The following is a 22,499-nucleotide window of genomic DNA, read 5'->3' on the forward strand; positions in this document are numbered from 1 at the left end:
GCAAATTGGCAGCAGGATCCAGATACTGGATTGGACTCAGATTCAATCCTTTTGGCAAGGCTCTATAGGTGGCAGTGTGTTCTTTTATCAGGAGGCACATAGTGTATGGTTTTCGCTCTTTATTGATATTAGCAGCTATTGGTGCTCAGCACCTAGATTAATTACTTATTTGAAGGTTGCAAAATTACGATATTTTATATCAGAGACAATATGTAAGGAATCACTTCATCTATTATTTGGTTGTCTGGTGGTATAGTTCAGACAGATAGGATGCAAGCTTGATTATTTCTTTTTGCTTACTCAATTTTCAAGATAATGAATTGACTTAACACTCATTTTTATATACAGAATGGGACAAAAATAGGTTTACAGTTGTGAGTACACAAAACACAGAGTTTATTCTTATTTATTTTTTATTTATTTTTAAGATTTTATTTATTTTTAGACAGGGGAAGGGAGGGAGAGAGGGAGAACAACATCAATGTGCAAGAGAAATATCGATGAGTTGCCTATTGCAAGCCTGCCACCAGAAACCTGGCCTGCAACCCAGGCGTGTGCCTTGACTGGGAATTGTACTGGTGATCCTTTGATTCTCAGGCCAGCACTCAATCCACTGAGCCACACCATCCATGGCAGTTATTATTTATTAATTATTGTATTATTTTCCATACAAACAACTGTAAACTACTTTGCCCTATTCTGTATATATCCAAAAGAATTGAAAGTAGAGACTCAAACAGGTATTTGTACATCCATGTTCATAGAAGCATTCCTCACAATAATAGCCTAGAGGTGGAAGTCCTTAGTGTCCATTTGGTGGATGGATAGATAAACAAAATGTAGTATATATAATACAGATAATGGATTATTATTTACTCTTAAAAAGGAGGAAAATTCTGATATATGAGTAAAATAGGCCCATCACTAGAAGACAAATGCTGTATGATTCTACTTACGTAACCTGCCTAGAGTTGTCAAATTCATGGAGACAGAAAGTGTAATGGTGGTTTCTAGTGGCTGAGGGCAGGGGACTTGGGAGTTCTTGTTTAATGGTTGCAGAGGTTCAGTTTGAGAAGATTAAAAAGTTCTGGAGATGGATGGTCATACACAATGTGAACGTACATAACACTACTAAACTGAACACTTAAACATATTTAAATAGTAAATTGTATGTTGTGTATTTTACCACAGTTTAAAAACCCACACTTATTATTTATTATCTTCCAGTTCTATACACCAGCCACCTATGAAGGGTTTTCTACTTAAGGTCTCACAAAGCTGAAATCAAAGTATCAACCAGCCTGGGTTCTCATCCAGAGGCTCTGGAGAAGAATCCATGGCAGAATCCACTTCCAAGGTCATTCAGGTTGTTGGCAGAGTTCAGTTCCTTGTTGAGGACTGAGGTCCTTATTTTCTTGCTGGCTGTTAGCTGAGATCCGCTCTCAACTTCTAGAGGCTGCGCATACTCCTTGCCATGCAGCCCCACTATCTTCAAGTCAGCACGCCACATTGAATCCTTCTGGTGTTTGAATCTCTCTGACTTACCATTCTTCTACCAGCTGCAGAAAACATCTCTTATTTAAAGGGCCTCATGTGATGTGGAGAAAAGGGAATCTGTGTGCACTGTTGGTGGAAATGCAGATTGGCATAGCTACTATGGAAAACAGTATGGAGGTTCCTCAAAAAATTAATAATGAAACTACCTTATGACCCAGCAACTCTACTTCTGGATATATATTGAAGAAACCTAAAACATTAATTTTAAAGAATATATGCACCCCCCAAGTGCATTGCAGCATTATGTATAATAGCCAAGATACGGAAGCAACTCAAGCGCCTGTTAATAGACAAGTGGATAAAAAAAGCTGTGGTACATATACAGTGGAATGTTACTCAGCCATTTGTGATGGTATGGATGAACAGTCAGAAAACTACAAATATCATACAATTTCCCCAATATGTGGAATATAAAGAACAAAATAAATGAACAAACTAACTTGAAACAGACTCATAGACACAGAGCAGACTGGTGGTTGCCAGAGGGGAGGGGATTTGGGGACTGGGTGAAAAAGGTGAAAGGATTAAGAAGTACAAATTGGTAGCTACAAAATAGAGGGATGTAAAATACAGTATAGGGAGTATAGTTAGTAATATTGTAGTAATTATGGATGGTGCCAATTGGGACTGGAAATACCAGGGGAAGGAACACTTTGTAAAGTGTATGATTGACTACTATGCTGTGCACCTGAAGCTAACATAAATAATATTGAGTGTAAACTGTAATTTAAAATAAAATTTAAATTCCTGATAAAACATAAGAAATAAATAAAAGGCCTCATGTGATTAGATTAGGTTTTACCCACCAGGCAATCTCCCTTTTGCCATGTAATCAATCAATCCATTGATTACTCATCCTGTAACATAATCACTTCAGTGAGATCTTATCATTCACAGTATCCACCCACATGCAGAGGGGAGGAGATTACACAGGGCAAGGGTCATGGGAGAAGGGGTAGGGTTCTCCCTGCCACACAGCACGTCAGAGAAGAACCAGGTGTACTTGTGTTTGAATCTTAGTTTTGGTTTTTGCTTTGTTGACTGGAAGAGGGAAGTTATGGGTAAGCTTCCTGAGCTTGAGTTTTCTTTAAAGCAAGTAGTATAATAATACCTTTGTAGAATTTTTTTTAAGGATTGGACACCTGGTACATAGATGGAAGCTGTTAATTAGTAATCTGTGTGTGTGTGTGTGTGTGTGTGTGTGCGCGTGTGTGTGTATGTGTTAAGAGGTTCTGAGGTACAGTTGGCCTTTGAACAATGCAGGAATTAGGGGTGCTGGTCCCGCATTCTGTGCAGTTGAAAATCTGCATATTACTTCTGACTTCCCCCAAACTTAACTACTGTTGACCAGAAGCCTTACCCATAACATAAACAGTCCATTAACACATACTTTGTATATGATATGTATTTATATACTTTGATCTTAAGAAAGCTAAAGAAAATATTATTAAGAAAATCATAAGGAAGAGAAAATATACATTTGTAGTATTTATTGAAAAAAGCTTGTGTGTAAGTGATCCTGTGCAGTTCAAACCCTTGTTGTTCAAGGCTCATCTGTATTTTAAAAAAAGCTGGACTGCCATTTGGCTTTCTACTTAAGAAACATCTGGAGAATTTGTTTATAATATAGGTTTCCAAGCACCATCTCCTAGACATACTGTTTTAGAACAGGGTCTGGAACTTTTATTTTTAAACAGATTCTCCAGATCATGTTGTAGCCAAGTTTGGGACCACTGGCATAGTATTGGGTTGGCCAAAAAGGCCGTTTAGTTTTTTCCATAAAATAAAAGACACATTTTTTATTTTCACCAATAGCTTTATCAATTTGTGTATTGAGTATGTTAGCTATCTCCTGCTCTTGGCTTCTAATGGGTAGAGACCAGGGCTGCTGCTAAACATCTTCCAAGGCATAATGCAGCCCCACAGCAAAGAATTGTTTGGTCAAAATGTAAGTAGTACCAAGAACTTTGCAAACCACTTTTGACACATTCGGTCAGTCACAACACTTTCTCTATATACTGCACAAATTTTTACCTTCCAGTTGCATTTTTACCTTTCTTAAAATGATAAAGCACAATACGCCAAAAATGTTATTTTCTCCCATCTTCAGTATTCAGATGGCTGCACAAAAATTCACCAATTTTGATGTTCTTTTTTTTAAAATGCACACTGGTATGACAGCTGTCACCATAAAATCTAACAAAATTGTTTTGAATGACATTAAAGACAACTAAGCACCACTAGAGCCATTGTAGGGAATAAACTGAAGAAATGTTTTGGCCAACACGACAGAACAGGAAAGACCTGGGGCTCCATCTCGTTCAGCGCTACCCATTACTGACTCTGTGCCTGTGGGCAAATTTCCTTACCCTTATGAAGGTAACATTATAAACTTGCAGTGTGTTGGGAAAACTTCCGGAGAGACCAAAGAAAGAGGCTGACAATTCCAGCATTACATCAAGAGTTTATTAGAGGAACTTAGATAGGAGGCATGTCTTGGGCCCCTGTAAGACAGCATGGATACCCTCTGTTCTGCATGGCAGGTGCTAAAGAATTATCTAGAACAGAGCAAACGGATAGAGGTGCTGGGGTATGATCCACCCAGAGAAGGCAGACATGCCTAGATGCAGTGGCCTGTTCCAGGATCCAGCATGAGCTAGCACACCATGCAGTGTAGGGGAGGAGCTGCTCAGACAGTCTCCAAGGGGATTTATGGGAAGCAGTGTGTCCTGGCCGGGATCTAGCTGGATCTAACTTCAGAGTCCACATCATGGAATAGTCTGTCCTCCACCCAGGGTTGTTGTAAGGCTTAGCAGTTATGTATGCATAGGGTTTGGTGCATAGTACACAGCTAATATAGAACTGCTGTGGATAATGATGATCACAATGATGGTGATTGGTAAGCATCTGTCATCTAGAGTCCAAAGAGCTTAATGAGCTGCCATTGACCCCCCAGCATAGATCTCTTCCTGCTTCTCCATCCATCCCATCCCATATTCCAACTCTCTCATGTTCCCTTATTGTGTTTCATCATTCCTCATTGCTCTTGGGATGTTTTTGTTTTTAAATTACAGTTTACATTTAATATTATTTGTATTAGTTTCAGGTATACAGAATAATGTTAGACAATCAAATATTTTAGATAGCGTTCCACTCGATATTTCTAGTTGACATTTTTTTCTCTGTCAGGAATTTTCTGTGCCCCCATCTGGTGAGCTCATCTTCTAAGGGACTTTTCAAAGTTCGCTTCTTTTGTGAAGCATTCCTGATCCACATCCCCTGCCTCTGCCTTATCACAACCTTTGGCACTTATAGCCAGGAAAGTACTTATTACATTTGAACTTGTCTAGTTTCCCTACTTGTTAGTGAGTTCCCATTCACTGTCGACAGTGCCTGGTACATAGTAAGTAGTTAAAAAAATGCTTATTGTTGATTTTATGCATTTATAAAATAATGAATAAATGTTGGAGAATTGGCCTTTACTATAGTTTACATACAAAGGAACTATGAAGTTATCTTAAACACAATATGAGCTAGTTGAATGATATGTTTTCTAAATAAAAAACCAAACACCTGTGTGGTTTTAGGCTACATAAAAAGATAATAGAGAAAGGAACCGATAGTTATTGATGAAGGTCTTATAATTAGGCATTGTGCTGGATGATTTTCACATGCATTCCCATAATAATCCTGTCACATAAATGGTGTTACTTTATTTTACATGTGAGGAGGCTGAGACTGAAGCTACTTTTAGTAACTTTTCAAAATTGCACAGTAAGTGGTGAATCTGGGCTTGAACTTGGATCTGTTTCATTCAAAACCCTGTTCAATTCTTAACTCTACCGCTTGACTAGAAGAGTTAATGTAGAGACACGCAGCTTGTTGCAGGGTAGTGTAAAACCAGTGGAGGAAAGCAGAAGAGTGAAAAACCATTTCCTTCCCACCTACTTTCTTTGTGCTGGTGGCAAAGTGTGTGCCACTAGATGGTGTCCTTGCCTTTGATGGAAGAGTAAAATGTTGGTTAAGTTCTGCTGTCTGTTTTTTCCTCCTCCCCAACATACTAGCTAAAAGCAAAATATTCACATTCCTGATACAATTTGAGAAATGAGATGTAGTGCCATTGGAATCAGTGTGGGGTAGAGGTGAGAACGGGCCGTACATGAGATGGAATTCCAGTCTGGATTTTGCCACTTTATTAGCTTCGTGACTTCAGGCAACTTACCTGTTCAGCTCTGTGCTTTCTTCTCTCTGGAGCAGGCAGCATGTCATTCACTCACGGAATTATGGATAGCAAAGTAATTGATATATTAAAAAGTATCCAAATACAATGTCTGGGACTTGGTTCTTAATTTATGGGAGTTACTGTTATAATTAATAATTGCTGTTGATAAGATGAATCTCAGATTCGGAAGAATTTTATAGGGCCTTAGGAATCACCCAAACAAGGTAAATTATACTCAACATAGTTTTAATGCTAAATGTATTGTGAGTTTTCAAAAACTATTAACCCATACGTGATCCAAAGTAATACTTTTTGACTGGGTCCTGTGACACTGAGTTGACCAATTGCATGAGGGATGGCTCATCTGTTCTCTTTTCATTTAATCTGTGACGTGAGAGAGGTTTAGTGTGCCATGATGGGTTATTAATGGTTTTAGCACTGACTTCTTATGCTGGTCTGTTATTTCATTGATTCTACACTGTGTTTTCATATGATAACATCTCTGGCTTTGGGACGTATCTTACAATCATTGATTTCTTAGAATGGATGCAACAAGGCATTATTTTAGGTTAATGTATAACCCCTTAAGACTGTCCTTCTTCTTCATCCCCTTAGATTTTGCTTTTGCCAATTTTCTTCTCATTTCATTATGAAAAATTACTCTATTGATTTCCGCCCTTTTTGTTAATTCAGTAGCTTTTTTCGAGTATCATTTCTTCTGTATGAATTTGACACTGAAAGTATCTTCTCTCGGGCAAGATGTAGTCATTTATTCAGTCCCTGTAATTGGCACATAGATGTCATTAGGGTTACATTTTATGAATATTTACAATATTTCATAATTACAAATTAAAGATTAAATAAAAGATTTCAGGAAAATGTTAACTAAACGATAGTTGGAAATAGTGTTATTATCAGACACAATAGACTTTAAGGAAAAAAATTAAAATTGTTACAGAAAAAGAGATACCAAAACTGTACTATTGCATAGATAACATTCTTCAACAACAGTGGAATAAATTAGAAATCCCTTTACAAAACACTATCCACTCACTGCTTCACGTGAATACTTCTAAATAATTCATAGGTGAAAGTAGAAATCATGGAAATTATGAAATATTCTAACTTGAATGATAGTGAAGGGACAACATGTTAAAACTGCATCTAAAGCAGTCTATGATTTATAATCTTAAGTGAATGTATTGTAAAATATAGATGAAAATTAATTCAAAAAATTAGAAAAAGAAGAATTGATGAAGTACAAAGAAGAAAATAACAAAGTAAATTTTTAGGACAGGGTTACTCATTAATATATCAAAACCCTGAACAAAATACAGTGATCCATACTCAGTACTGTATAAATAAATAGTACTAGGACCAAATAGAATTTATTTTGTGAATACTAGAATACTAACTTTTAAATTAACTTATTTACTATATTAACATTAAGAGAGGAAAACTACGTGATCATCTAAATAAATACATAAGAAGCAGTGAATACAGTGAAACACTCATTAAAGATTAAGCAAACTAGGAATAGAAGAGAATATTCTTAATCTGATAAGAGATATACTACTAAAATGCTACAGTGTGCTTAACAGTGAAATCATAGAAGTATTCTCTTTAAAATCAGCAGCAAGACAGGGGTGCCTGCTTTTGCTGCTTCTTTAAATATTGTGCTCGTAGAGGTACTAGTAAATGCTATTAAGGTAAGAAAAGATACAAAATATATAAGGCTTGGAAGGAAGAACAAAATCAATATTTGTAGATGATGTTTCTGTAACTGCTAGAAGTCCTGGTAGGCATGTAACACAATTAGAAACTAAAGAATTCAAATAGAAAGGATTGGAAGGGAAGAAGAAACATCGTTGATATTTGCAGATATGATTGTCTACATAAAACGACCCACAATCCACAAGAGTCTACAGAAAAAGGTTTTTGGATATGAACTCAATGTGTTCCTCTATATGACTCACAAATAATTAGAAAAAACAATTATTTAAAAAAGGAATTCTATTTATAATAGTGACAGGAACTCTAATTACCTAGGAATATATTTTATAAGATAAATATATTCCTTTAGTGGAGAAAACTGTAAAACATCATTTAAAGATAGGGGGATGGAAGGGAGGGAGGGACAGAGGAAAGGAAAGGACAAAGAAAAGAAGGAAGGGAAAGGAAGAAAGAGAGAGGGAAGAGGGTATCACTCAGTAAATGAAGCTTGAATCAATTGGCTGCCCGTATGGCAAAAACGAAGTTATTCCCTATCTCACGGGGTATACAAAAATAAATTCCAACTCTGGCTGGTGTGGCTCAGTGAATTGAGCACCTGCCTGCAAACTGCAAGGTTGTAGATTCGATTCCCAGTCAGGACACATGCCTGCATTGTGAGCCAGGTCCCCAGTTGCGGGTGTGTGTGAGAGGCAACTGATCCATGTTTCTCTCCCTCTCTTTCTCCCTCCCTTCCTCTCTCTGTAAAAAAGTAAATACATAAAATGTTTTTTTTAAACAACTGCTTCAATGAACTATAAAAAAAATTCCAGAGGTATTAAAGGTATAAAATGAAAACTTACACTTAAAAGGACATATAGAAGAATGTCTTTATAATACCAGGACAGAGAAGGATATCTTAAAGAACAAACCAGGGTAGAAAAGATTGGCCCTGGCTCGTGTGACTCAGTGGATTGAGTGCCGGCCTGCTGGCATTCCCAGTCAGGGCACATGCCTGGGTTGCAGGCTGGACCCCCAGTGTGAGGTGAGTGAGGGGCAACCACACATTGATGTTTCTCTCCTTCCCTTTTCCTCTCTCTAAAAATAAATAAATAAAATCTTTTAAAAAAGAAAGATTTTAAATCCTTTGAACAACAAAAAAATACCACAATCAAAGAGAAAGACAACCCTTGGCCAGGAGAGAAAATATTTACAATGCGTACAACTGACAAAGTAGAATATATGAAAACTACAAATGAATTGAAAAACAAAAAGGAAACCTAAGTGACTGCATACAAATCAGTAAAAAAGCAAAGCAGATTGTTCGCCACCCTCTTACTATCGCCTAAAACGATGCCTAGACCAGCACTTGTCAGCTGGTATGCCGCAGTGTGAACAAATAAAAAATATACCTATTTTTTGGTCAGATTGGCAAAAAACAATACATATATTTTGGTGTGCCACAGAATTTTAGTAATTAGTTTATGTGTGCCATGAGATGAAAAAGGTTGAAAATTGCTGGCCTAGACAATTCAATAAACACTTGTTGAATCAATGAATGACGCTGAAGCAGGCCTTCTATACAGCCTCATCTTGGTGAGGCAGGCTGGACCCTGAGCTCTCCTGCTTGCTTCTGTATTGTGGACTCCTGACCCTTCTCTCTACACTATGTGCTTTTCCAGAACAGAGTTGTGTCTTCCTCCTCATATCCTCTGGCTGATCCTGTTAGAAGCTGTGTCAGCAGTCTGTGCCCTAGAGGAATCATCATTCCTTTAAAATCATCTGTGGAGCTGGTTTAGCAGCCCCCTTTTCTCTTCTTGCAGAGAGAGATTGGCCCTGTAAGAAGAAAAAAAACAGACTTCTGTGTTCCCCACCCCCCTACCCAGCTCATGAGAGCAAAAGTTTTTCTGACATTGTAACCAGAACTATGACTCAGGTCTGTAGTATGTGTGCATGTACACTAGAGAGGAGAAGAGGGAAAGTGAGGACATTTATCTGGTTGCACAAGACTGCTGCGCCTTAGTTTCTGTCTGGGACCCAGATAGTGTTACTCTGTTGGCACAATGAATCATAAAAGCAGGGCTGAGATAAAAACTTTGGTATTTTGATGGGTTAACGTACAAACAACTTTGTTTAACAATTGAATACTATTCCATATATAGCAAAGGGAGTTTTGCTTTCCAGATGTAAAAAATAAGTAGTATTAAACTCACAGAAGGAGAGGAAGGCCATTTGGTGGAAGAGAGCTTGGAAGATGGCTTGGGACTCCATCCCTACCTCTCACCTCTAGAGATGAGAGGTAGGAATGGAGCAAATCCTGAGGGCCTTTTGTAAGTTAGGCAATGGAATGACCATGTCCCCTAAACCAGGACATTCTTTAGACAAGAATGGGGTTCTGTTCATTATGGCAGGACAATAGGCATAGTCTGGCACAGTCCCAGGCAAACCAGGTTATATGATCACCTTATTTGAAGGTGAACAAAAGCCATTGATTTGGTTACATATCCAGGCATGTCCAACCTGTGGCCTATAGGCCGCATGCAGCCCAGGATGGCTGTGAATGCAGGCCAACACAAAATCATAAATTTACTCAAAACTTTATGAGACTTTTTTTTGTGTTTACGTGTCACAATGTATTTAATGTGTGGCCCAAGACACCTGTTCTTCCACTGTGGCACAAAGATGCCAAAAGGTTGGACACCCTGTGAGGAATGGGAACTAAAAATAAATTTTAGGTAGGAGGCTTGGACAAGACTGAATAATCTTGACTGGAAAGGAATGAGAGGTGGGACAGTTGCTGGGTGAAGATATGTAACTGAAAAGGATCATCGTGGTGGTGGTGGTGATGGCAGTTATCTTTGGAAAGAGGATGGAAACTCGAGACTGTAAATGCAGTGGAGAGAGAGGAAGGTTGAAAATTGCTAAAGTAAGAGACCTGTGGAAAGGTGATGGGGGTGGAGCCTTCTTCCATTATGACAGGCGGAAAGGAAGCAAGAATGGGTCTAGATGCAGGTAGTCTTTAGGTGGGGGTGCATGGCAGGTTTAGATTCTTACCAGAGGTGACTGCCTGTGTTGCTCTTGGGGGTCCAAGGAAAATAAAGAAGCTTTTAAATAGCTACAGTGGACAAGGGGAGAGAGACCAATAACAAGGCAGTGACGCCCCCATCACCACTTACATTCAATGTTGTTCACCACTCTGGTGGCAGCCTTAAACCAGGCAGTCCTAGCCAATGAATAAAGCAAGAAAAGTAAATATAAGCTATAAGGATTGGAGTAGAAGAAATAAAACTATTATTATTCACGGCAACGTAATTGAGCATATAGAACATCTAAAAGAATCTACAGATATACTATTAGAATGATGTGAATTTAGCATGATTATTGAATACAAACAAGGTCAGTGTACAAAACTAAATTGTACTTCTCTACACCAGCAACTAGCAATAGAAAATGAATTTTTAAAAAGAGTACATTTACCATATCGCCTAAAACATTAATTACTTAGGAATAAGTATTAACAAAAGGTGGGCAAGACCTCTACTCAGAAAACTGTAAACATTACTAAAATGAAAAATGACCTAAATAAGTGGTAATCCCAGTTTGTTCCCAGTTAGTATTATTGTGTGTGTGTGTGCGTGTGTGTGTGTGTGGGAGAGAGAGAGAGAGAGAGAGAGAGAAAGAGTATGTGTGTGTGTGTGAGTGTAACTTGTTCAGCTGACTAACATTTATAAAGAGCCATGAATACGCACTTCTGATTTCCACATTCTCAGTCAACTGACCCCAGTGGAAATGGTGATGTAGTTTCACCTGCTGTCCTAGGGAGAACTGGTGATGACTGTCCTGGTGATATTGACGTGTAATTTATCAAGGCCAAGAAGAAAGAGTTGGAGGACTTGCTGTACCTGATATCCAAATGTAAAGGCCTCCAAAAGATAACATGGAGAAATATTTTTATAGTCTTGAAATTGGGAAGACTTCTTAAAGAAGACGCAGAAAACACAACCATAAAGTACAAAAATCAATATATTGTACTACGTTAAAATTAAGAACTCTCCCTGAAAAGACACCACTGTGAAAGTACAAAGGCTGGCAACAGGGTGGGAGAGGGTAGTTGTCTAATTCATAACCAATGAAGGGCTCATGTTCAGGATATAGCAAAAGCTACTACAATAATTAGAAAATGATAGTGCAGTCTTATCACTAGAAAAGAAACTTTATTTCACAAGAGTCTATTCAGATGGCCAAAAACATGAAAGATACTTAAGCTCATTAGTTATCAGGGAAATGTAAATTAAAACTATTTTGATACCACTACTCAGTTGCCAGAATGACTAAAGTAAAAAAGTGTTAGTGAAGCCCTGGCTCGTGTGATCAGTGGATTGAGCGCTGACCTATGAACCAAAGGGTCGCCAGTTAGATTCCCAGTCAGGGCACATGTCTGGGTAGTGGGCCAGCCAGGTCAGGTCCCCAGTAGGAGGTGTGCAAAAGGCAGCCACACATCGATGTTTCTCTCCCTCTCTTTCTCCTTCCCTTCCCCTCTCTCTAAAAATAAATCAATAAAATCTTAAAATAAGTGTTAGTGAAGATGTGGAGCAGTTGAAGCTTTTATACACCACTGGGTGGAGTGTAATTGGCACAACCACTTTCGAGAACTGTTTGTATCTAATAAAATTGTCATGTGAATACCCTATGGCCTACCAAATTCACTTCTCGATTTATATATAGAAATATAAGCATATGTATAACAAAATACATGAGGAGAATGTCATAGTGGCATGATTCTGCTAACCTAAAACTGGAGACAACATACATGTCCATCTGCAATGGAGATGATAAATAAATTGTGGCTGTCCATACAAAGCAATACTATTTATAGCAACAAAGTGAACAAACTACTGCTATGTGCAACGCCTCAGTGAATTTTACAAACATCTTATTGAATGAAAGAAGCCAGGCACAAAAGAAAATACATAGTATGAGTCCATTTGTATAAAGTTCAAAGGCAGATAAAACTGATTTATAATGTTTGAAGTAAGGATTGTATTTATCTTTGGGATGGAGGGCAGGCCTAATGACTAGGAAAGGTTACTAGGGTAACTTCTCTTCATTGAGCTTGTGCAGTTATGATTTTTGTATATGATACCTTTCAATATGAAGTTGTTTTCTAGTGATATAGTGTATAAGATGCTTATCATAGTGCCTGCTCATTGAAAATGTTTGGTAACTGGCAGTATTACTGAATTTTTCGGACTGTAAGACACACCTAGGTTTTAGAGGAGGAAAATAGTGGAAAAAATTTTGAAGCAAAAGATGTGATAAAATATTTAATAACATAAATAACGTAGGCCCCCCCCACCCCCACCATTAGCCAGGCAAACTACATTTGGACTATAAGACGCACCCCCTTCCCTCCCAAATTGGTAAAAATATGGTAACTCTTTGCTGGAATTGAGTTCTCTCTGGTGACAAGATCTAGGGCAATGCCGTTCAGTACAACTTTCTGCAGTTATCAAAGTGTTCTGTATCTGCTCTGTCTGGCTCTGTAGCCACTGGCTATTGAGTATTTGGAGTATGACTAGTAGGACTGAGAAAGTTACAAAAATTTCACTTAATTTTAATGAATTATAATGAAAATTTAAATATCTACACGTGACTGGTGGCTGTTATAGTGGATAGTGCAGGTCTAGGATATTGATGTGAGGGATGAGTGACTGAAGGAGAAAGACAGTGAAGTTTATTTGAGTTGAACAGATCAAGAAGTGGAGAGGCCAGAATGTAGGATGAATTGTGCATCTGTACATGAAGACAGCTTGGGGTGATGGCAAGTCCTGATTGGAGTGGGGGATTGTTAGCTCAGTTCCAATGTCTTCAAAGAAGCATTTGGATAGAGGAAGGGAAAGGCATAATGGGCCAGAAAAGATGCTTTCTCCCAAATAGGCTGTCGAGGGTACTTAATTAAGTAGACATGTTTCTGAAGCACAGCTTAGGTAATTAAGAGCCAGGGAAGAAGAGTTTTAAGAAAGCAGTGTTCAGCAGCAGCAATCATGCTTCGGAGCGATGCTGTGTGACAAAGCTAGAGCAGTAAAGTGGTCACTGGAGACCCGTGAGGACACAGCTTGTTCACTAGTGGGAAGGAAATAGATTGCAATAGTGGATGAAAGGTTAAGGCGTGGTCACTTTTCTAAAAGCTCCTCAGTAAAAACAATAAGAAATTAAGTGGTAGCTCAGGGCTGTGCTTTTGTTTAGTAAATGGTGGGGAAATGAGCTAAGGAAAGACATAAAAAGTGAAATTGCTTGGTGGGTTGTTTTGTTTGTTTGTTTATTTTTTTAGTGTGTGGAGGAAACATTGAGGCTGAGTACTTAGAGGGTTGCTGCACTGGAGAGGGAAGCTTTGGGCTTGGTATAACAGCAGCAAGTTTAATTGGTGCTGTTATACCATAATGCCATAATGCCATAAGTGGCATTATGAAGAAATGTTGACTTTATTTAATAGATCATGGAGAGTCAAGGAAGGTTTTAAACACCTGGATCTCCTATAACAGTCTGTGCTGTAGGAATATTACTCTGGCAATATAGCAAAGGCTGTGAGCTACAATGTGGCCAGACTTCAGTGTCTTCAGGCAGACATTGCCTTATCAAGCACGAAGTAATGAGAGCCTGAATTAGGGGAATGACAGTTCATAGGCTACAGAAGAGTTGGCGAATCTGAGATTGTAGCCCAGAGGTGGGGTGAGCACCATTTGTGGTACCGGAATGAGGGAGAACAAGCATAGAACCTACAGGTTTCTGTTCAGGTTGACTAGGTAGCTGGTGAGCTTATGTTAAGGGACCTAGATTGGGGTGAGTTATAACAGCTTTGTTCAAATATAATTCATATACCATACAACTGACCCTTTTAAAGTATACAATCAGTGTTTTTAGTATAGTCACAGAGTTATGTAACCATCACCACAATAAATATTAGAATGTTTCCATCACCCTGGAAAGAAGCCCATACCCATTAGAGTTGTCACTTCCTATTTTACTGTCACTTCTCCCATCCCCCCAGCACTGGGCAACCACTGATCTACTCTTGGTTGCTATGAATTTGCCTGTTCTGGACATTTCATGTAAACGGAATCATACACGCTCTGCCTTGTGACTAGCTTCTTTCGCTTAGCCTGTTTTCAAAGGTCATCCATGTAGAGATTCCTTTTTGCCATGTAATATAGTCACCTCTTTGCAGGTTTTACCTCCTCCACTGGCATATAAGTGCATCTTGAGGGGCAGGGAGTGTTGTTAAATATTCAAGAGCTGTATCTAGCACATATTTTCATATTTTGTTATGACTCAGGAAATATTTGATACATCATAAATTCAAAGGTTAACTCAGTTGACTATGAAATTAAGTTAACCAGAATGAGCTGCTCCCACACATGCTTCCCCACTGAAGTGTGTCTGTATTTTCTGTCCTGGAGTAAGTGAATAGGGACCATGCCAATGGGTGCAATTAACTTTGTGTGGCCTTCGTTTAGTCACTAACTCACTGGAGACACTTTCCTTGTCTGACAATGTGGATGAAAATCCCTACTCAATCTGAAACTGAGGAATAACTAAGATAATTCAAGTTGATGGGCTTGGGATAGAGTTGGAGTTCATCTAGACAGCCTCTGAGAAGGTGAATGTTTATCTCTGTTACCTAATCCTCCTGGGAGAAGAACAGCCTTTTTCCAAGGGATTAGGTTATTTAGGCCCCTTGAGTCTTTTCAGCCCCCATTTTCAGATACTGGTTTCATCTGTGGTACATCGCTTCTTTTGTTACCAACTTGGGGGAGCATTTTACATATTCCATGTTCTCTAGCTTTTTTCTCTGGGATACTTAAGACACATACTTCTTTATGACACCAACCAATAGACTCTTTATTTTGCATAGCTTCCTGTCACTTCCTTTAATTTCTGTTTTCTTAATAGGATGCATATAGTTGAATAAAAAAAAATTAAAGTGTAAAACCTACCCTTCCTGAAACAATTTATAAATTCAGTGCCCTTCTCCCCTCTCTTTTGGAGAGTTATTCATGCTTTTATTTAGAAGACATATGCCGAATGTGTATTTGAGTATTATGCATCAAAATAAATAAAGTAGTTTTTGACTTCCAAGATCTCACAGCAGTTCGGTGGGAGGAGGCAGAAGCCTGACAAACGGATAACCACATTGTATTACGTGAAATGTGGAGCAGCAGGGCCGTGCATGATTGGTTATGGGAGCACATCTGGAAGAAGCAATTGGGACAGTGTTTTGAAGCAAGTGTCGCCTGGCATTTCTGCACTAACAAGTATGACACAGAAGTAGCCTGATGAAGAGCCATCTGCGCTCTGGGAGCCTCACAGCAGCCTGGCAAGGAGGAGGTTTTGAATCCCATTTTAGAGAGTGATTTAAGGCTCAGAAAGGCTCAGGGAGTGGTTCTTAAACACAAATCCTGACTCAGATTCCATGGTTGTCCCCTCTCGCTCCCACCACACCCATGCCCTTTCAACAAGGACAGCAAGTACGCATGCAGAGTACTACTACGGTGCCCCGCTACCCCTCTCCCTTAGTTCTTCCTCCCTAAGTAAAACCAGGGCCTCAGATTCCCCTCTTCTGTGTCTAGTTTGCTTCCAGTGTCGTCGGTGGTGCATTGAGCGTTCCAAGGCTGTAGCAGTGGTGAATATTGCTGATGTCATTGTTTGCCTTATTGGGATTTTGCTCTTTGTTTCACAGGGAGCTGTGATTGGTATAGACGATGAGGACGACAGCACCTTCACAATAACAGTTGATCAGAAAACCTTCCATTTCCAGGGTGAGCTGAAAGAAGAGATTCTTTCTCTTCCTAGTCCCAACTGCTTCTTTCATTTTCTTTTGGGTTGTTTGTTAAATGAGGTTTTGGAACTGATCCTGCATGAACCGGCGCACAGGAACGTTCTGGATGAAGTGGTGCTGCAGGTTAGGGAGGGATTTGTATCTGCAGTGGATACAGATCTGTTTGAAACGACTGGATCTGGCTGCAATTGGAGATTAAGATTTTAAAGGATAAAAATCAGTGAAGGGAGAGAGGAATGGGCTGCTGCTGCTGCTGCTGGCTTGTGTTTACAGAAGGTTGCTGACATTCTTTATCGAGGAGTATGGTTCTGCTTCTGCATGAAGAGTCTAAAGACTGACTGTGAAGGTTGCAGTGTTTGTTCGTGTACAACTCAAAATGTAAATTAAATTGAAGCTAGTGGCAGCCTTTGGTTTAAAGGTTTTGCTTTGCTTCAAGAACTGCAAGTTTGCATTCATTTCATCTGCATTTCTGTGTCTTGTCTGCCAGCCGTCATTTCTCTGCTATTATCCTTTTTATAGTTAATAACACCAATGCCATCTGCTACTGCTATGTTTCGGCATTGCATGCTATGGTTCACCGGTAGAAAGGGTAAGGTACTGTATGATCATTCTTATTTCATCTTGCATTGAAAGCTCTAAACCAGCAAAATAAAAGTCAATTTTAATGATCCCATCCTAATGTACCTCTCATATGATAGGAGTGTCTGTTGGCTTTGTTACTAGTGTTTTTGTTATTTTGCCTACCAGAGTAATCTCTCTATTTTATGTTTAAAGCAGTCTGAGAAACTTGAGCAATGAGAAGATTTAGCACTTTCTCTGAACTGCAAGTGGCTATGCACTGCGATAGATGCTGGGTATACCAAGATTGATAAATATTAAATAAATTTATAGCTTAAAAATATTTTGGTTGTGAAGTTTCACAGTGACCAGGTATGTTGTACAAGATGTTCAGACAGCTGTTGTCCTTCTGTGTTAGGGTAGTAATTGTAATTGTTTTTCTTCATTGTCTTGTTTAAGAAACTGATATGAAATGAAAGATGCAGCTTATACACAATAAAGACAAACCACTGTACTCAAAAGTGATATCTCTAACGCATTTAGGAAAAGCATCCTTAAAAATATTGACTGTGTTTGGTAATATTCTTTATTCAGAGCTGCTTAATTAATGATGCTTTCCTGAAATTTTTATAAAATTTATAACACATTTAAAATCTTACTATAAAAGGCCAAGGCCTTTATCTTTAGGTTAAATATAGAATGCTGCTTATAAACTAAAGCACATAATGCCCACGCATTGCAACTCTTTTCTTGAATGAAGTTGAATACTTTAATTCATTTCCAGTAATAGCTGCTGGATGCAGGTGAAGGCTGCAGTATGGAGTTCTCTCCTCTGCAGTTGCTAAGGAGACGCCTTCTTTGGACATCCAGAAGCTGTATTGTTTGCCTGTTTAAAGGAGAGGAGACTCAGACCTCTAACAGCAAAGTCACCTCTATCTTCTGATTTACTTTTAAATTATTTATGTTAAGTCAGTCTTCCCTTTAACACTCCCAGATTTATGTGGCTTTCTTGTAAGATAATTCCTTCAATGAATTATTTAAATGACAAGGATAAATAAGAGTTATATGTATTTTTTAAATGGATTCTTAGTTCTGAGACTGTCTATTTTCAAATGTAATAGTTATGGGAGTCTCAGGCAACATGAGACTCTAGCTTTTTAAAAAACTTGATAAGACTCTTTGTATATATTCTTGGCAATAATGAGTTATTTCACATTCATAAGTCCTTGCTCATAAGAAGTTATTCAAAAATTTGAAAAAAGTTTTTATTGTCTAATGCATTTATATTCTTGATTAGAATTGAAAGCAAGTTTACCAGATGTGCATTAGCATGTTTAAGTGTGTTGAAGTTTTTATTTAATGCCAGAATTTTTTAAAGCAAATGAAGTATCACTTGATACATCTATAAAACAAATTCTACGTACTGTTAACTATTAAAGGGAAAACTAGGATTCAGATTCATTCATTTATTCAACATCTATTTTAGATATTATTCTAAGTTCTGAGGATACAGTAATGAACAAAACAGATGCCCTCTTGGGTCATCATTCTGGTAGAGGAGAAAGCCAGTAAACAAGATAGATTAGGAAAGTACAAGTAAATAACAGAGTGCTGAGCTCTGGGGAGAGAAAACTAAAGCAGAAAGGGAGAAAACAAAAGAGCAGTGAGGTTGTGTATGTGTGTGCCTGTGTGTGTATTGTGGGGGGAGTGTTGGAATTTTAGAGTGGCCAGGAAGTGACTCACTGGGGTGGTGCCTCTCAGTAAAGGATCTGAAGAGAGTGAGAGCAACTGGATGGCTTTGTGGGGGATGGTGGTGGGGAATTCATCATTCCAGGCAGAGGGAATAGTAAGGGCCAGAGGTTGTGCCGGCCATAATTGAAGAACAGTAAGGGGGCCCACTCTGGCTGAAGTGTGAGTAACTGGGGGGGAGTGTTGTGGGAGATGAGACCTGAGAGGCAACAGGGAGCCTGGTCATGAGAGGCCTACGGGCCACAGTAAGGACATTGAATTTTGTTTCGATGAGACACATTAGAGGGTTTCGAGCAGTGGAGTGACAGGTTGTGATTTTTTAAAACAGTATCACTCTTGGCCACTGTGTTGATAATAAAATGCAGGAGGCACGGACAGACGCAGAGAAACTAAATTAGGAGGCTGTTGTAATCCAGAGAGATGAGGTGGCTCCATGGTAGCTGTGGGAAAGGAAATAGTGAGAAAAGGTCAAATTGTGTATGTGTGTTTAATCAACTTTACTGAGGTATTAACATACAATACAATGTACACATTATAAAGTTCAATGAGTATTGACAAATTTATACACTCATATAACTGCCAGCACAATCAAGATACAGAACATTTTTATCACCCACAAGATTCTTTTATCCTTCTTCCAGTCAGTCCCTGTTCCCAGCCCCTGGCCCCAGGCAAACACTGATCTACTTTAACTGGAGATTAGATTTTTCTTTTGGAGAGTTTCACATTTATAGAATCACACAGTATGTACTCTCTTGTCTGGCTTTATTGTAGCCCAGCATAATACTTTTAAGATTCATCCATGTTGTGTGTATTGGTAGTTTGTTCCTTTTATATTGTGAAGTGATAGTTTGTTGCATGTTATATTTAATTTGAAGGTTGAACTGTAGCATGTGAGAGGAAGACAAGAGTGTGGGTTGACACCAAAATTTTTACTAGAGCAACAAGAAGGGAGTTGTCATTGACTGAGGTGGGAAAGATTGCAAGAGGAACTGGTTTGTTGGGGGATAGATGTTGATGAGGGATGTGGGGACCAAGATCTTATCCTTGGACACGCTTATTAAGAAATTTAGATGCCTATCAAACTTCCAAGTGGGGATGTCAAGTAGGCATTTGAAGTGCAGGGTTTAGGAGAGAAGTTCATGCTGGACTTCTCTCCTGAATTTGGAAGTCTTTGGCATATAGATGGTATTTAAAGTCATGAGAATTTGAGGGTAAGGACAGAGAGAAAAAAGTTCCAAGTAAGAGCACTGGAGCACTCCAACATTTGTTTTGAGGGCACAGAGATGAGGCAGAGCTAGCAAAAGAGATTGAAAAGAAGCAACCAAATGGAGGAGGAAAACCAGGTGAATGTGATGCCCTAGAATCTAAGAGAGAAAGTGTTTCTAGGAGGAAAGAAGCATCAGCAACCATGCCAAATGCTCCTGATAGATCAAGTAACTTGAGGGCTGAAAAATAATTACAGGATTTAACAATTTAGAGTCCACTGGCAACATTGAGAAGAGCAGTTTGAAGGTGGCTCCAGCACAAATAATGCCCCGTTTTTATTACAAAATGTTTTCTTACAAGATCATAAGCATGTAATTCTGTGACATAACAATATCACACTCAAGCACACCATATGACATTTAGGTGAAATGTTCACATTAAAACTATAAATGATTATACCCTTGTTATTACCCTACCAACCACACTGAGGTGGACCTTACTCCTGCCGGACCCTGTAGACAGTGCTTTCAGGTTCTGCTGTAAAGGCACAGTGGGACACACAGTAGTAGTAAACTGGAGGAGGCATGAGAACAAGGGAGGGTTTGTTTTTTTTTTTAAGGTGAGAGAAATAATAGCACGTTTTTATGCTACTCACAGTGATTCAATAAAGAGAGAAAATTGATGCAAGAGAGGGGAGCATTGTTGGATCAGTGTCCTTGAGAAGGCAAGAGAGGATGGGATGTAATACACGGGTGGACATTGCCTTTGGCTAGGAGCAGGGACAGTGCATCCACAGTAAGGAGAAAGACGGTCAAGTGTGTGGAAGTATGTGTAGGTCGGTTGTTACCCATCCATTTCATTTCCATTATGGTTTAAATCTCTAGCTGTATCCTGAAACATCATTTGTTTGTAATAAAGAGGATTGATGCCAGGAAGAGAACAGATTTCCCTGAAACAATGGATAATTTGTCATTACAGTGATCCCCAGTTTTCTGGTAACTTGATGTTTCAGAATATCTATGATTTTAAAGAGATGCCATGAAATTCTCAAAACAATGTTAATTTAAATTAACTTTAGTTTTAAAAAGGCAATAATTGAACTTACAATTCTAGTATGTTACAGGTTTAAAGGATTTGAAAACTACAACTTTGTTATATCCCTTTTTAGAAATATTAAAGAGGAAATACTTGCCAGTTTATCTTAATGAACTGGTGTTTTTAAAAATTATTATTATTATTATTATTATTATTTTAAGCAAGGGCAGAAAAGATCCTTTTTCTATTAGCAGCCAAAGTTTTTTGCATGTATAGGATTCTGGACTAGACATTGGGTGGAAAGCTTTGGTGTTATACTGGCTGTCGAATTCAAACCTTCATTGTGTGTGTAGTATGTGTGACTCCCTGTGCTCAGAACTGAGGGTGTACAGGTGTAAGACATGGGCCAGGATGCCAAGGACCATGTGAGGAAGTAATTGTAATGAAATGTGAGATACGCTGTAGTAGTTACACGTAGGGCACTGAAACACAATGGAGAGGCAGTCAGCGCTTCACAAAAGAAAGACTTTTTCATGTTTCCAAGTAATTCTTCTTATAATAAAATTAAAAATCATGCTAGCTCTTAAAATTTCAAGTTGTTCTAAAGTATATAATGTAAAAATTAAAAGTGCCCTGTCCCCAGGCACTGCCTCCCTTCTCTCCCTCATTACCTCTTCTATCTGATGCAGCTCTGGAGGTTGAACAGAAGTTGGTCAGGTGGAGGGCCGCCGTAGCAAACGGATGGGAATACGGCACTGCCAGTGTGTTCACTAACTACGGATGTTTGGTGCTGTTAGCGCCGTGAGGAGGAAATGAGGTTGTAGACATACACAGTGGCAGATGTATCTAATATAAAAAGCCTATGTTTTTATTTTGAGGTCAGTGAGAAGCCAAAGAAGCAGGACTTTAAGCAGAGAAGAGACAGAGTAAGACATGGGTTTTAGATAAACAGCTGCGATTGTTAATAAGGCCCCAAATGGATGAACGCAGTAGTAATGGGGCAGAAGAGAACACAGGCTTGAGATTTCTAGGAGGTAAATCTATGGGAACTGGTGATTGCTTGGAAATCGGAGGTGAGAAAATGAGAGTAGTAAAGGTGACATTTTTGTTTTGGTGCACCGTTTGAATGTTGTTGCATCTGAAATAGAAAGCCCAGGAGAACAGAAGTGGTGAGGAACCTCTTATGTTTGTGCTGTCTGTGGGACACACAGGTGTAGATGGCAATGGGGTCTGAGACTGGGCTGGAAGATGGACATTTGTGGTTATTAGGGTAGTGCTGGTAGGTGGAGCAAACGAGTGAAGATCAAAGCTGAATGAAAACTCCAGCAATTTGGAGAGCTAATGCCCTGTTTGAAGAGGCAGCTGTTACTTAGTTCCAGACAGTTCAGGCTTTGAGTAATGCTTGTCCAAAGTTGCTAGATCATCAGGTTTTTCCAGTGAAGCTAAAAATCTATATTTTTGCGTGTGTGTGTGTGTGGGGGATTGGAGTATGTGTGTGTTAAACCTCCAGATTAAAAAACATGGATATATGTAGGCCAACAAAATGCATCTATGGGATAGATAAACCCTCTGAATCTTCAGTGGCTGGTTAAAACCATGGTAGTAGCAGGTACCAACCTTCTA

The 22,499-nt window shown here is 38.8% G+C and overlaps 1 protein-coding gene across 1 annotated transcript in view; it reads left to right on the forward strand.

Moving 5' to 3' along the window:
- OSBPL9 (oxysterol binding protein like 9) overlaps window positions 1-22,499 on the forward strand; it is a 132,638-nt gene that overhangs the window by 12,571 nt on the left and 97,568 nt on the right. Inside the window, 1 exon segment of the mRNA XM_036026071.1 lies at window positions 16,227-16,305. Within this exon segment, the coding sequence (XP_035881964.1) occupies window positions 16,227-16,305 (79 nt within the window).

This window comes from Phyllostomus discolor, chromosome 5, assembly GCF_004126475.2.
Source record: "Phyllostomus discolor isolate MPI-MPIP mPhyDis1 chromosome 5, mPhyDis1.pri.v3, whole genome shotgun sequence".
NCBI classification, from domain to species: domain Eukaryota; kingdom Metazoa; phylum Chordata; class Mammalia; order Chiroptera; family Phyllostomidae; genus Phyllostomus; species Phyllostomus discolor.